Genomic DNA, 16703 nt, shown 5'->3' on the forward strand with positions numbered 1-16703 from the left:
TTTAAAAAGTTTGTTTCAAGTTCTCGCTTATAAAATTTGTTTTTAAATTGAATTTGAAGCAAAAACTTAAATGAGTAGCAATAAAATGAAAAAGTTATTCTCTTAGTATATACAGTTAGTTTATTTATATGAAATGAATAACAAAATAACTACCATCCATGTCCGTGTCCGCCAGAAAGTACCTTAACAACTTGGACGTGACCACCATGTCCATAGCTACCGCCATAACTGCCACCATGGCCATGACCATAACCACCACCGTAGCCACCGCCATAGCCGCCGCCATAACCACCGCCATAACCGCCGCCATGGCCGTGGTAGCTGCCTAGACTTTGGACTTTGAACACCTGAACATGATGACCGTGACCGCCTCCATAGCCGCCACCATGACCGCCACCATAACCGCCACCGTAGCCACCACCATAGCCGCCACCGTAACCTCCACCATAACCGCCGCCATAGCCACCTCCATGACCGCCGCTGTGACCTATAACTTTGACAACCTTAACACTGCCATGTCCATAGCCACCTCCGTGACCATAGCCGCCGCCGTAGCCACCACCGTAGCCACCACCATAGCCGCCACCATAGCCGCCACCATGGCCGCCTCCATAACTACCACCAATAAAGCTTGCGTTCACTGAAGCCCAAAGGGTAGCTAAGGCCAATAAGCTCGTAAATACCTTAAGTTTGAAGATAAAAATTTATAAAAGATACACTTCCAAATCAAAAAACACTAAAAAACATTTTTTATTTACTTTCATTTTCAGTTAAATGTTTATGGATTTCAAATTTTCAAATATGTTTGAACTTTAAAGAACTGAAGTCATCACACTTCTATTTCTTATAATTGCTTCTGCTTTTATACTTAAACTTTATTTGGGATTTTATTGAGTTTTCGATTTCTTGCCTTTAAGCTTAGTGCATACCTCTTCTTGCCTATGCATTCAGTTCTTCTTCATTGTTTCTATTTTTATTAATTAAGAACAAGTTTTCATTATTTGAAATCACAATAGAACTTTTTAATTTGGTAAAAGCAAAAAATAAAAAATTAAATTTTTTTTTTTTTTTATTTTAAATTTAATAAAACCGGTATTACAATAAATAAATTGTTGACATGTACACTAAATAATAAAATTAATGAATAACAATAATAATAATAACAATGATAATAATGCGAGCATGACTTGACATTTCTCGATTAGGAGAACTAATTAACATCCTAAAATATAATATAACTTAAGGCTAAATAAACAATTATTTATTCATATTAAATAATAATCAAAAGCGTAACATACTTTATTGCGAAAATTTCCACTTATCATATTGGGATATAATATAGTTGAAAACATATGGATCACATACTCTCTCTTTTCATATTTATTATTAATCGATGATTTAAGTTTCATGTAAATTTTTATGCCTCTAAATACAAATTCTTCTTAACATAATTTCATGAAAAGTTGCGATCGACTTATGACCAAGTGGACGACAGTAAAAAGCCCGGAAAGTTCCCTAAATAACCAAATCTCTAAAATGTTTCTGTGCCTAGCTGTCGAAGCGTTGCAGATATCGCTCTAATATTTACCGAAACTCAAATATTTACCGACATCATCAGTGCGAAAGTATTTCCTAACCCATTCAGATAACGCATCCATACTAAAGGAAAGATTTTTTGATTTTAATGGACATATTTAATCTGGGATATATCGGCCGGGTTGCGTGAAGTTATCATACCTTACCTTACTAAAAACTTACCTAGGCCTACGGTGCTGGGAAAAACTTATTGACAGTTTATCGCAGTTTGTCGAGTGAACAGTGTAGTATCCCAGTATTGAATGTGATATATACATAAAACAGAATTAGACCAAAAACAATTTCTTCTGCTTGTCTTACAAGGAGGGGGATGAGACCCCAATGATAATCTGCTGCATGAGTTAAGCACATGAAATTTTTTAATTTTTCATCTCTTTCTAAGCGGAGAGAGACATGCACTTGGGATCGTCTTTATTGTTAAGTCGGTTAATGGAGTAACCTCGACGCCTTTTTTGACTTAATAAAATTAATTAATTAATACTCGAGAACGAGCATCGAGACACTATATCCAAATTAACGTATCATTCTACCACTTTGACAATTCACTATTTAAGGCTTTCTACGTTGCTTGTAAAAACACGAATCCTATTATGATTTACACTCCTTCTCTGATTCGGTTAGTCGAATCAAAATAATGCCAAATTTTTATACGTGAGTAGTGAGTATGCTCCTTGATGACATCTTTAGGGTCTTTGTCACTCCTCGAAATTTTCTTTTTTGATTATTGGGAAAAATCTTCAAAACTCTTATACGTTTTGTTGCCATAACCGTTTTTTTTTTTTTTTTTTTTGAGTCTCTAATGCATTCAGCAGAAAATAGCTAGCCTATGTAACTTTTAAAAGCAACGCTGACTTTGGCTTTGTCGCCTTTGTCCAGCAAAAGAACTGTTTCGTGAGGTTCGTCACTAAAAGCGTTGTGCTCGTATATAAAATTTTAACAGCTGCCTATGTGGTTGTCCCGGAAGTTAATGACTACATTAATTGCCCATTTACAGTCGTAAGTAAACAATTGTCAAACTATAATCTCTCCATGTCACCAAATAATTTTGGAGTCGATTTTACCCAAAAAACAAAAGAAAATCCGAAATAGGAAAGCGTAAGGCTTCCTAGTTAATTTGAAGGACAGCGTCTCTGAGTCGCCACGAGTGACGAAAATGGACACTCTACAATGTCCGAAGAGTAAAACAACACGGTGCATGAATCGAAAAACTTGGCGATAAAAATCCATCCAAGGTCATGATATCAACATTTTTTAGCATAATGGCATTCGTAGGTATATGACAACATTCGCCCAAGGACTGAACTGGAAGGTACTGTCCTCCGAGCTGTGATCTCTCGACATTGCTCCTTCTAATTGCCAGTGATTTCATTGATTAACTGTTTAAGCAGACTTTCCATTGCTATGCCGATACACACACACACACACAAAATAAATCCTTTTGTAGGTAAATAGTCTCATCATTCTAGTTGTCCTTTCCAGGCGAAATTCGTACATTGTCATAAATGAAATATCTCTTAGTATAGCTTACGAAATAAAGTTTCTTTCTCGCGAAAAAAATATTTTCATATCTAGTCAAAATCGGAGGAGCTCAGGCAAGGTATATAAAATTCTTGCTATACTTTACCTTTGAATTTGCGGATGGTATGAATGAATTTGGCCCGTTTCGCGAAGACAAGAAATGGAAAGGAAGTTATGATGCGCTTAAGTGTGGAATAATTTAAGCTCAACTAAAACATTTTACTCATTAACACGAAGAAATTGTACAGATTGCCGACATTTCATCTGCCTAGTTTTGATTAGGCAATGGTACAGGGCATCCAGAATGTATCCAGATACGCTACGAGCCAAGACGCTCAGCGATCACATCACGAATTGTAGATTTTAAACACTAAATTGTCCCAAAGACTTCCTTAGGCTTACAATTCGTAACAATGAGTCGCGTAGGATAGACAAGAGAAAGGCCTAAGCGACTGCATTATCATCCATTAATTTGGTTTATATCATCTATCCCTTAAAGTCCCGCTATTTTACCTGTTAATCAAATAATGTGAAGTGAAACTTTCGAGCTCAAAACACTTGATTTAAATACAAAGATTATCTATCTACTTGTTTCTTTGAAATGTTTTTTCATATATATTTGGTAAACGATTAAAACAACTAATCATAAAAATATTTTACTACATTTACAACATAAATGTTGGACTTAAAATACGTAATGAAAACTATATAACAGAAAGGAGGATAGTAAGAGGGAAGAACCGTGCGGGGGAATTAGAGAAAAACAAAAAAATAAAAATCGATGATGCGAAAGTAAGTCGAATAAATTAAAGGTGTAAGCTATGTTGTAAGCTTAAAAAAACATGTGAAAGTCTTATTACCAACCGTGACCATGACCGTAGCTGCCTTCGTGATGGCCGCCATGGCTAATTACTTTAACAATTTTCACTTCACCGCCACCATGACCGTAACCGCCTTCATAGCCACCATGACCATAACCGCCTTCGTAGCCGCCATGACCGTATCCATGACTATCTTCATGAACAACTTGAACATATTTAACGTCTCCGCCATGTCCGCCGGAATGATAACCGCCGCCATAACCACCATGACCGTAGCCTTCATCGTGGTCGTGTGAGATAACTTTAACAATTTTTACATCCTCATAATTACCGTGATCATGATGATGATGATCGTCATAATGGTAATTAGAGCTATAGCCACCGCCATAATTTTCGCCACCGTTGAATAGACCCAAGAAACCGGCTTGAGCTGCAGCCAAAATTCCCAAAAAACACAAACAAATCTAAAAGAAAAGCTTTATCAACTTTTTATTCATCGTTAAGATCCAGATCGTATATTACCTTCATTTCGATGCTATTTCAATGATAATTATATTCGAAGAGAAGTGTAAACGATATTAAGCCTTTTGAAGATGCTTGTAGATAGCTTGCTTTCGATTAACTAATAACTTTGATAAGTTTGTTTTCGACTTTTATAGTTAGTTAGTCATCTATAACATAAATCTATCTAAGGGAGAAACGTTAACCAAGCAAAAGTATTTTAAATAGTATTTGATTGACCAACAAACACGACAACGTTGACTGCAAAATTACTTAATAAAGTTGGAGCGACTTCTTTTTGTTTTCGTTATATCTTCGAAACACTGATCGGGAACTCATTTGGATATATTTGAATATTCCTAAGATCTTTGTTGAAGTTACAAGGTCACACACAAAGAATATTAATAAGATAAATCTTGTAATAATGTCGGCTGGAAACGCAGGTAGTAATAATCGATAAGCAAAAAGTAAAAAAATCGCATAACATTGAACAGTGAAGAAGAAAATACAAATTTTTGATAACAAATTCGTCCGTAAAGTAAATAATAAAATAATTTCTTCCATAACTAACACAATAAATTATGTCAGCGATAACTTATTGTACATATTTATATATATATATATATATATATATATATATATACCTGTAAAATTTACCTGTAAGCCTTTTTGCAGAAAGAATAGATAAGAAGGTTATACTCGGCAGGGGCCGAATCTCGCATACCCAACATTGTGTTTTTCGCATTCTACTCTCCAAGTTCTTTTATTTGATACCCATATCGCTGGTATTATTAGGAAAAAAGTAATGTCGGTGTTTAGCATATACATTTTAAAATTAACCCATTTGTAGGCAGATAACATATCTTGCATTTGAGGAGTGTACCAAATACTTTTAAACGTTTTCTCTTCTTTGCCTTATGATAATAAATACGCATTAATCCTCAAAAAAGTGAAAAAAGGAAAAATTAAATTCAATTACTCGTAACTTTGTAAGGACACCGATTGGTTCCATTTTTGGACCTAAAGGGTAAAATGCAAATCTGGAAAGTTTCAACCTTCTAGCTTTAATAATTTCCAAGTAACGACCAAAGATCCGAAATATTTTGTTAGAAAAAATTGAGTTGCGTTCCGTTTACCTTCTTCTGCGCGCTTCTGTTCTGGCCAATTTAAAGCATTTTCAATGTCAACCTGCGTAGAAACTTCTAATGATCCTACCTAATTTGAAGTCGATATCTTCATTGTCGCGACCACGAGAGTACCAACAATACATAGACATACAGACTGACGGACATGGCTAAATCAACTCAGAATTTCACGCTGATCAAGTTCAGTACAGTAGTAGTAGTATACTCTGAAGTCTCCTATTGGATGTTACATATATTTTAGAAAAAAATAAACGGACCCATAATACAGTGGTGGATATAAAAATAAGCTGAGCAGAAACTAAAGCAAAAAAAAAAAAAAAACGAAGAAAAGATGAGTGCAAGAAGAAATACCGCAGAGTTAGAGAACACTTCTCCGAGTTGTGTAACTCAAGTATTTATAACAATCCAGGGTGTCCTTGAAGCGAATCATCAAAGTGTTATTATTAATCATGTCAGCGTGTAAGCAGCAGACTGATTAAGGGCGATTTTCTTCTTAAATGTCTAATGCTGCATAGATGTAAGAGATCATAAGTTTTTCATAAAAATTATTAAAATTCTCATTTTTTATTTATTAAGCTTTCATTCACACACTGGACATGCATTGTCGCACTTGATCTTCGAAATTAATTCAAGTATGCATGTACTGAGTTTCGGCTTTCTCGCCGAAATAAATAAACTCTTCCCATTCATAACATAAGGAAGAAGCGCAAGGAAGAACAAGCAAGACATGACGGAGACGCTCACATGAGAATGCAGGCGTTATGCAAACTTGCTTGCAAGTTCTTCGAATGTTACATTCGCTAAAGTGAATTTAGTATACCACTAAATTTTCAAATGATGAATATGAAAACGTTGAAACTCGCTTTAAAAAAAAAATAAATAAATAAAATACACACATGAATTCAAATGCTAATGTTCTTAATAGTTAGGCGGAAACTAAAAAAAACTATTCATAACATTTGGCATCATTTTACGACGTACGGTATAGTGAGAGGAAGGGAAATCTTCAATGAATTATGATAATTGTCTTTGTCGATTGCCTTTCTTGTTTCTTTTTCTCCTTTCTCTATGACTAGCCTGTCAGTGGATATTCGCTACACATGCAGCAGACATGCTGTCGGCCTCAAAGGGCTATAGGGTGTTGAGCAAGAAAAGTAAAGAGTAGTATTTTTCCGCGTCCGACTCGCAAGTGGGGACTTCTGGTGCGATTGGAGAGACCTCTGCTTAGCTAAGATATTTGATTGCAATGTATTGGCGTATATTCTAACCAGTGTGGCAAGTTGAACGCTCGTTACGAATTCTCCAGTTCGGCTTGGCTCGATTCATAAAATCATTGGTATGAAATTGCGGGACAATTAGTCATAGTCGATTGTCGCAATTGTCGCGTTCCATGTTAAAATCGGAATCGCTGACTTAAATGATGGCGTCAATGTTGTTCATTAACGAAAGAGGGCGCATTCAATGCAAATCATTTTTCGCTTCGCATCGTCCTGCTCGATCTATTCGTTCGAAATCACATCGTATCTGCAGGCTGTTTAAGATTCAATTCTCATGGCAAAGCGTTGCTGTATAAATGCACTCTTGAAAATTTCATATCATTTCTATTAACACGGAATCGTTAGGAAGAGTAAAAGCCGCCGCGGTTGTTATAGCAAGGCACTCTGTTTTTTGCTCATCATTATCATAATATTTGGAAATATTATTGAAGCGTGGATGATGCCTTCACGACGATGAGCGATACGTTTAAGTAGTTTCTGTAAAGAAAAAAAAAAAAAAAAAAAAAACAAAGGGCAGGTTTTCCGACATGATCCCAAGAGATAAACGAGTGAAATGAATAAGAAACCTAAGAATATCAAGGAAATGTTTACATTCGTCGAATGAACTTTAAGCAGTTCGTTCATAATAATTATCGGGCAGATGATAGCGAATGTGTATTCATAGTTTTATGTAGTGTAGACCCTCGGCGATTCGATCTTGCGTCCTGCTTCAACAAACTAAGATATTACAACAAAGGTAAATGCCCTTAAAAAGAAAACTGTTACGATGCTTGTTGTTGTTGTTAAATTTATTTTGCAATTAAATTAAATTTATTTCATGTTAATCATGTCGGTAAATCTTTGTATTCTTTTTCCCCCTCACCGCAATTATATAGTGTTTAGCACTCTTTTAAAATCAAATTTCATAATGAATTGATTTTTAATATATTATAACGACTTTTATGTTTCCCTTTATAGGTCAAGTTTATAGCTTCAACTTTAATATTTACAACGTCTTGTGCGTATGTATATAGACTATAGACAATGATAAGCAAATTTACGAAATAAAATTCAAAAGATAACGTATATTAATCGAAAGAGTTAAAGTGTGAAGATTATGAATTCATTATTAAATACTTATAATGATTATTATTATATGCATTATTATATTATTATATTATATTATGTATAATTATTGATTTTTAAAAATCGTTGACATTTTCTACTCTGTTTTTCTCTATAGATTGACCTTAAGACAAATTTTAAAACAAAGGCTTAAACGTTTTTATAATATATATATGTATGCTTTTATATATATATATATATATATGTATGCTTTTTTTTTGGGCAAGTTAAAAAAGGTCATTAATTTCATCACAAACAGAAGAACGAAATCGTTCGCCAGTTTAGATCGAATATTTTGAAACACTTCGCGTGCTTGACTTCGCAAACCAACTGCAAAATACCTTAACATTAAGTGCGTAACACGTTTCGTAAACGTAAATAACTCAACGCAATATAACCTGTAATATATGTATGTTCTATAGCTGTGCTAATGGATTTCGTAAAATGGCTACGTACACGCATACGCCCGTACACTGAGTATAGCATAACCGAGTCAAGTTTTTCAGAGTGAGAAAAAGTGCACTTTGAAACCTATGCGATTGCCGGCAATATGTGCAAAATATTAAGAAGAGAATCTGAAACTTGAAGTGAAACATTCCATCACACTGACAATTTCATGTTCATGACATGACATGACGTGCACGGCTCATAAACACGGCGTACGGTTACAGTGTTCGCAGCCAAAAGGAAAGCGTATTAGATGCGTTTCAGCTTTCAGTTAGAGCCGTACATAGATTGCATTTTGTACGAAAAGTAAAAAAAAACCCAAGGCAAACGTATCCGCTTCCTTAAGTAAGCGTTTCCTTTTTCTTTTTTCCAATTTCCGTTTTAGACCCATCACCGAACGATGACAGGTATATTCATTTTGTCAACACGTTTGCAACGCCCAGAAGGACGCTTCAGATACGTCCGTTCGAACACTCATCTATCTGCATCGTTATCCAGGAATTTTTCCCCTGTTTTGAGGAATGAGATTGCACGTCCAGTAACTAGCGTCTCTATTCACTGCAATCTTCTGTGTTTTCTTATTAGTAATTGTTACTTAGTCCATATTGCTTGTGATTGTAATATTACTTGTCATCAGTTATTGCACAGAACCCGTATCATGCGGTTATAGTAAAGTACTTTGTCAATAACTCGCTAGAGAAATATTATCAGCTATTGGATGGGCGAACAGAACTATATAGGCCAATTATTTTGTTAAACCACACACATACAATTCATGAGTGGACATTTATGTGTACAAGCACCGCAGTATATATCTAGAAGCTATCAAAAGAAATATCTTTAAAAGCATTGAACGAATCACATTTGATCATATTCAAAGAACACGCCTTAATCCCACCTTCTGATCGAATGTCGTTTTTGCGACTATAATGTTGATGCGGCAGCGCACGGAGCTTCCGACGGCTATGAATTGAAATTTAAATCAAAATGCAATTAGCTAATACTAACTAGAAAATCCGTCTCGACCAGCACTTTGCTATTTTCTCTTCCTTTGCAATGACTTGGCTTCTCCTTCTAAGAATATACATGTTTCCATAATGTTGATCCACAATTTTTCCATTTAACTCAAACTAGCAGCTGTAGGCTTTCACGAAAAGCATTGAGCTGTGATAGTATATTCAATATTCTATCAATGTGGTTTCGGAGTTAATCATCGAAACTAATAATAAGAAAATGTATTCTTATGGAGTTCGATGGAGATCCCTTTCAGATCAGAAAGATCTAAAACGATGTCGGGGAAAACGTTTTAACTCATGTACCCAGTGCCCCGTTTGACTTTCAAGTACTTGCGATGGTAGCTTTTATTTTGCTTCTCTAATTTTGCCAATCGGCTTATGCCAAGTCCAGCAGGGAACATTTTAGAATCGTCCCCAACATAAACACCCAACTAAAAGCTCTTTATTTTCAAAGTCGTAACTTACGAAGAGAAGAAAATTATAGCCCTTGTGTCATTGCCAATAGATTTCAGTATTGCTTTTGCTTATTTTCAAATTCGATTTGGTGATGCGGTGGCAATAGCGATTAATATCTTCTTGCATAAATATATGTTAAGCAACAGAAAACTAAAATTCTGATTCTAAAAGAATTTATAAGTTTGTCCACTCGAAGCGGAAGATGACGGGTTATCCGTCGGTTATGCGTTGTCAGAGCAGGATCTTGAGATAGGCAAATCTCTTTGCAGAGTTCTTTCAAACGTCCTATTCTACTACTGCTACTACGGCGGTTGTTTATCGTTATCATCTTAAGTCATTCGACATTTTTGGGCCCATTAAGCTGTCGAAACTAGAAATCCTTTCTGCATTGCCTACACTCAAGTTCACTTGTGTCTTCCGGGTCCGGATGGTATTCCATCCTGCATTCTCAGGAATTGTGCGAATGTGCTTTGCAGTTCCTCGATGCATGCCTCAAGGTTGGCTACGTTTCCTCAAACCCATGGAAAACTGATTTTATTATTTATATGATATATATATATACCACATAATATATGTTTAGCGAAAAGGCTAGCAAAAGTCCATACAGAAAGTTCTTCAATGAATAAACATTCCCTAGAAAGGGGGAAAAAGTTTACTTTTTAAAATTTCGCAAAATCCATATAAAAACGAATTATTAGTCGCTAGTATCCTAGCACAGCTGTAGTGTAATTAAAAATTTATTCTAATTATTGCTCAATTTATTCCTCATCTACCGCAATGCGCATAAATATACATAAAACTTTTCGCAAGTGAGCTTGTTTACTTAAGAGAAACTCTGCTAATACTTAACTTGTTTTCCCCAATCTTCCATTAGCTGAACATTTCTTTGTCTTAAATAAACTTTTAATATTTGCCAGCATTTTGTTTATTCCCCCATCCTCCTTATATTTTATACGCTTCTCTCAAACAATAATTAAATTAATTCAATTCTTTTCGTTTTCGAGCAAATCGAACAAATCAAACAATTTCTTTATCGGCCTTTTCCTATCATCATCATCATCATCATCATCATCATCATCATCATCCACCACCACATTAAAAATTTGGCGGCAATTTGCAACAGGATATCCAGCGTTAAAGTAAACGAACACGAGAGGATAAGAGGCATTTTTATATTGCACTCATACTACAATAAATTGTTCGTTTATTGACTTTACGAACTGAAACGGAGTCGAAATGAAATGCTTTATGCATCTTTACAATAAAAACACATGTGTTAAAGTGTGCTAAAGAGCAGCTTATGTCTCTTGGGTTCTAATAAAAATTGTTTAAAATGATTGAAACTAAACAAGAGAGAATTACAACAATACCTTTTATATAAAGCAGAGATTTTTATTATAATGTAGTGAAAAAAAAAAAAAATGTAGAATTTTTAACGCAACCGCCCACGGCACGGCACCAGCTTTACAACAGCAAAATGTATGCATAAAAAAAAGTAGTGTTTTTTTTTTTTTTTAACAGGGCTGTTAGTCATAGACACGCAATTCAATTTTCGTAGAAGAAAAGCTTTTCGCAAAAATGTTAAAAAGCTTGCACCGATTTCTCAGCAAATTCATTACCATTTGCGCATTGTATTGGATGAAAATGACTTTAAGGTTTCTATCGGAAGAAGGGCCGTATCTATACCCTACATCACTTGCAGTGCAAGAATATATTAAGTTTGGGTGGGTGTATGCAACATCCAGAAGAATTTGAGATAGAGTCACCTCTAAATTTTTTAAGCCTCCATTCATCTGTCGTCTGTGTTTGTGGTTTTCTTGTATTGAACGCAATCAAGCCATAGAAAGCCATTTAAAATGCTTGATCGGATCGGACCATTTTTTTGACTCCTTTTCATATAACGCCTAATTTCGAAAAGTTATAATGTAAATATCTATGAAGTGGTGAGGGGTATTTCACATTATTTTTTATTTTACTTCGCCATGTGATTTCTGTGGTTCAATGCACAGAAACTCGAAGTTTGACGTATATGCGATACGGGCGATATGTCAGAATAATGCCATCGAAATTTCGAATAACGATGACTTCGTCTTGCAAAAAATAAATAAATATATTTTCCAACCTGTATCGCAGACCGAACAGTTAGCAATAATATAAAATTAACGTGTTTTTGGATAATCATATTTCAAAGTCCCCTGGAAGCTTGCCGGGAGACAGCCCAGAGAAATATTATAAATATTGAAATTACGATTTTAACTAGGGAGCAAGTGACTGCTAGTCACGATATATTTTATAGTATTATATCTACCCTATCTCTTCACCACGGCTGTCCTCTAGTCACTGAGAACTTTATTAACTATCCCGAATTATGAGTTCATATGAAATCAAGTTTTTTTATTCATATTAAAAGTAGCTTCACAAAAACATAAAAGATATTCTTGTCGATCCCTGACTTTTTCCTAATAAATAATACAGTGGGAAATAAGTTTGTCGCTAATTTGAAGAGACTTCAAATTCTGTAAGAGCAAGTAAGAACAGTAAAGATTGGCAAGATCGGTCTTTAGATACCCTACACCATTTCGACTAATATAATTATTCACTCGTTTTGGTAATAATGCATCAAAAAAAAGACATTATTTTAATGAAGGCCCGCATATTGGGGAATGCCTAAAACGCTACACAGCGCCAGCCCAATTTTCCAATCTTCATTTACTTCCCAAAAATTTTATTACGTTCCAGTTTTTGTCATAAAAAACTTGATATTAGATTTTCTTTCCATATCAAGGTCAGCTTTTCATAATACCCGCTATATGCGGTAGTGTTAAAAGATAGACCTATGTGATCGAAATTAATTTTTTTTGCTCAATTGTAACTATGGACCAATTTTTGCCATTAGATATTAAAAATTGCACCCTTCCCTGAAGTGCTAAATATTCATGAAAAATCTTGTATGGGATGCGGTCCATGTGATTCAAATTTGGTCCATTTAAATTTTTATGTCAAATTAGTATTATGTCTTTTCCACATAAAGACCTATGTTTTCCGGATATCCTTGGATGTGATGGCATTCAAAAAATAGACTTACGTGGTTCAAATTCGGAAAGATTGATTTATTTGTCAACTTACGTTTGTTAACCAATTTTCACTATGATATATCGAAAATTATACTTGCTTATTATATGAAGACTCCGTTTTCGTAGAAACGGTTATATAAGAGGGGATTCAAAAAATTGCTTCAGCCGAATCTAATTTCGCATACCAATTTAGAGTGTCGAAATACTCAGTGACTTTTGTCGAGAAATTTTAAAAGTAGCAATTTTTTCCACTTTTCAAAACAAAACATTATATGGGGAGCGTTCGGAAAAGTGAACCGATCCGAGCCATTTTTAATAGCATTTGTCTTTAGGTTTAAGTACGTCAGCGTAGCAGTTTTCGTTGAAATAGCTCAAAAATTGCGATCGATAGGTTGACCACAAAAATACATGGCAGACGTGGGACGAATAGATAGGCTTAGATCGATTCTGAAAATGATTCTGAATGATTCGATTGGTGTAATAAAAGATGGGCGAACCTTAAATCCTTATGGTTGTTACATACATCCGCACAAACCTAATAGATCCTGGTAGGGTATAAAAATGAGAATTGTTACGCAAATATTCAGGACTCTTCTCTAACGATATAAGGATGGAAGAGTACAAAAAACTTTTCTCAAATTCTTTTACATATGACTGTTAGGTTAGAATTATAAGTCCTTAACTAAATTGGTTTTTTGTAGCAGTAAGTCTTAATCGAACTAATTGTTATGCTCTGCTTGCTTTTTTTTTTTTTCTTTCGTTTCGGTTTCTACCGCATACTGATGAAATATTTGTGAAGACTAAAATAATGGACAATTTGAAGCACTCTGTTAGAAACAGCTGTTGGCTGTCGTGTTATTCTATTATGCTATCCCTTAATGCTTTCATTTCACCTTAAAATTTAATCGCGGTGTTTGACAACTCTTAACGAGTTAAGTTGCACGTTATAGAAATGGTACGAAGTAGAAAAAGAAGAATAACAACAAAATAGTGTTCGAGTGTCCGAGTAGAGAGCAACAAATAGCAACAATTTTAGTTAACAGTCGTTTAAGAAAATGAGAGGCAGTCTGCGATGTTGTCATTATTGAAAATGCTTCAATAATATTTTCTAATAATCATTTATATTTTTATTTTATTATAAAAATATATATTTCCTTTTCTGATTATGATTTTAATTTTCTTTTTAGAAAAAGGAAATCTTTATGCAATGCATTCTCCTCCTTCTATCATGTTTCTTACTACTCTGCACTCTTTGGTTGTGTTATTCTTCGAGGATATATATATATATATATATATATATATATATATATATATGATAGATATGTATGTATGTAAACTCAAATGTTTTTCTAATGCATCCGTGTTTATGAGTTTCTCTTACGAAGAAATGGAGTCACTTCTTCTTCGATTGTAATCAACATAAGAGCATTGCATTAAAAGTTCATTCATAAACAAGTTGAGTAGAGTAGAAGAAAATCGAGTTTTTTCTTTTTTCATTATTTTTTTTTTTTTTTTTTTGTGTTTATATTATTTTCACATAACCACCATATGGAAACGGGACAGAATTATTTAAAAGGAAAAATGTGTAATAATCATAGAAATTTAGTAAAGTGATGAAAATAAAAAAAATTTTTTTAAAGCAATTTATACTTAAAATGTATGCAATAGTGATGTCATTTGTTAATGAATATGAAGGAGATATTTTAATATGTATTGTGTGAAAAAATATAATAAACATTTACATATATATGTATATATATATATATATATGCATATAAAGAAATGATCCAACAACGGAAAGAATTTCATGCTGAAAATTTTATTTAGCTAAAAAGCAAGAAAATGAAAAGTGACCAAGAACGCGTTGCAAGGAAATTATGATAAGAGTTTATTTGTTTTTTTTTTAGTTTCATTCAAATTTGAAGGAACGTGTTGTCGTTTCGGTGGACGCCGCTGCGCCTTGTGTTATGTACAAGACTCGCCAAATCCATTTAGGATCGAGCGGTTTCTTCTTAAAAGTTATGCGTTCAACAATTTCAAATAAGTGATTGAAATTTCAAAAAATAATTAAATGAAAATAATAATAATAATAAAAAGAGATTGGAACCGCGACATAATAAAAATTTTAAGTTAACTAAAAGGCTAAACAGAATGGCTATGTTCTATGTTCTTTTTAAATTTTTTATAGCTTTATAAGATATTAGGTTAACGGCAAAATTATGACGATACTAATTAATAACATTTTTCCTCCATCCCCTAGTAAACTTAAGACAAAAGTAGAGCAAATAATTGCATTTTATTTGTTTCCTTCCTAAAATTTAGGGAAATCGCATATCACATGTCCACAGTAATAATGAAAACACCCCAAACAGATTTATAAGGAGTGTTTACTCCTTGAACTCTAGTTCTTTAGTTCTTTTGCTTTTAATGTTGCCTATCTTTTTCTTGTTCGATGGCATTGATGGACACTCGACTCCCAGGAGCAGATATGCCTTCAGTTTCTACTTAACAGCGACGTATGCTTCGATACGTTTGCTTACGCTTTTTCACTAAAAAGCTTTCACTTACGAATTTTCAAACATTTTTGCAACTATCGCATAAGAAAGCACAGGGCTAACGGCTTCTTCCATGTCCGCGTATTGTCATCCGTAGGAAAAATCGAAAGTCAACTACTATCGTAGACTCAAGGGAAACTTAAACACCGCGAAAAGTTCGCATCGCGTTTCCTGGCGTATATGCGATAAAACATCACTATCCCATGCTTAAGGCAACAACAACAAGCATTTTGGCGATTTCACTTTTGTTCTTTGTCGACCTCTGACGTACACATCTCAGATGCTACAATTTGCCAAAGTCCTCGCGTCAATGAGCCTAACATGCGGATAAAAAAACAACAATTTTTAACCAATCGATACTAGTTACCAAGATAAAAACAATTCAAAACAATGATCTCTTGTTTAAATACAACCCAACTGTCATACGATTGCATCCGTAGTTAAGCTGACATGTTATATATGACAGATTGTTTTTAAGAGGAATTAGGAGGGGGCGTGGTTAAAAGCGTAAGACACGAATTTTCAAAGTAATTCGAAAGGCTTTGCAAGAAAATTCGAAGTTTGACCGTCTTATGCACTTCGCCAAAGACAGTCTCACTACAATCAATGAAAATCAAATCGAAGACGGAAACGTTTAAATCTCGATCTCGTGTCTTCCGGCAATTGCAAAGATCAATGCCTCGAATGACATATGAAATTTTGATAGTGTGATCCTCTGATCAGTACATTAATATGTTTTTTTTTTTTTTAAAGAAGGACGATATTTGAAATTGTAATGCTTTTCAGCGTAATATAAAAAAAAAAAATTAAATAAATAAATAAATAAATAAATAATAATTACAAGTTCAAAAAAAAGAAAGATAAACATTAAAATTATTGTAAAAACTTTGAAAAGTGAATATTTTTAAAGTAAGTTTAATTTACTCCTTCTGTTTCATTGTATCGACTAACTCGGCTAACCCAAAAGTGTCTTCTTTATATAATAAATAATAATACTAACAGAAAAATGTAATAATAATTTAACAGAAAAATAGAAAAAATGCATGACTCATTTTGAATAATAAATAATTGTAAATAAATGACTATTCTTTTAGCTAATAATGTTAAATTTATTCATAATAGTGCTTATAAACAAATAGATATACATATATATATATATATATATATATATATATATAAATAAAGGAAGCCTT

At 33.9% G+C, this 16703-nt stretch overlaps 2 protein-coding genes across 2 annotated transcripts in view; one reads left to right on the forward strand and one right to left on the reverse strand.

Annotated features, from left to right (window-relative positions):
* Positions 1 to 149: 149 nt before the first annotated feature.
* LOC119644759 (keratin-associated protein 6-2-like) lies at positions 150 to 4644 on the reverse strand. Its single transcript, XM_038044482.1, has 3 exons — positions 4458 to 4644; positions 4015 to 4399; positions 150 to 607 (listed from the first exon to the last, which is right to left on the reverse strand). The coding sequence occupies exons 1-3, from the start codon at positions 4461 to 4463 to the stop codon at positions 150 to 152; spliced, it is 849 nt and encodes a 282-aa protein (XP_037900410.1). The 5' UTR covers positions 4464 to 4644.
* An 11732-nt stretch (positions 4645 to 16376) lies between these two features.
* The window catches only part of LOC119644512 (anoctamin-1), a 30648-nt gene continuing 30321 nt past the window's right edge, over positions 16377 to 16703 (forward strand). The window contains exon 1 of the mRNA XM_038044126.1: positions 16377 to 16419. The gene's annotated coding sequence lies outside the window, so the exon portion shown is untranslated. The remainder of the gene's footprint in view (positions 16420 to 16703) is intronic.

Source organism: Glossina fuscipes, unplaced genomic scaffold (assembly GCF_014805625.2).
Source record: "Glossina fuscipes isolate IAEA_lab_2018 unplaced genomic scaffold, Yale_Gfus_2 0, whole genome shotgun sequence".
In the NCBI taxonomy this organism is placed as follows: Eukaryota; Metazoa; Arthropoda; class Insecta; order Diptera; family Glossinidae; genus Glossina; species Glossina fuscipes.

Excerpts from the sequence above, each read along its gene's own strand:
- LOC119644759 (XM_038044482.1), bottom strand. Across the intron at positions 608-4,014 it reads TGTTAAAGTAATTAGCCATG|GCGGCCATGGTGGCGGCTAT; the intron begins GCGGCCATCACG and ends GTAGTTATGGAG.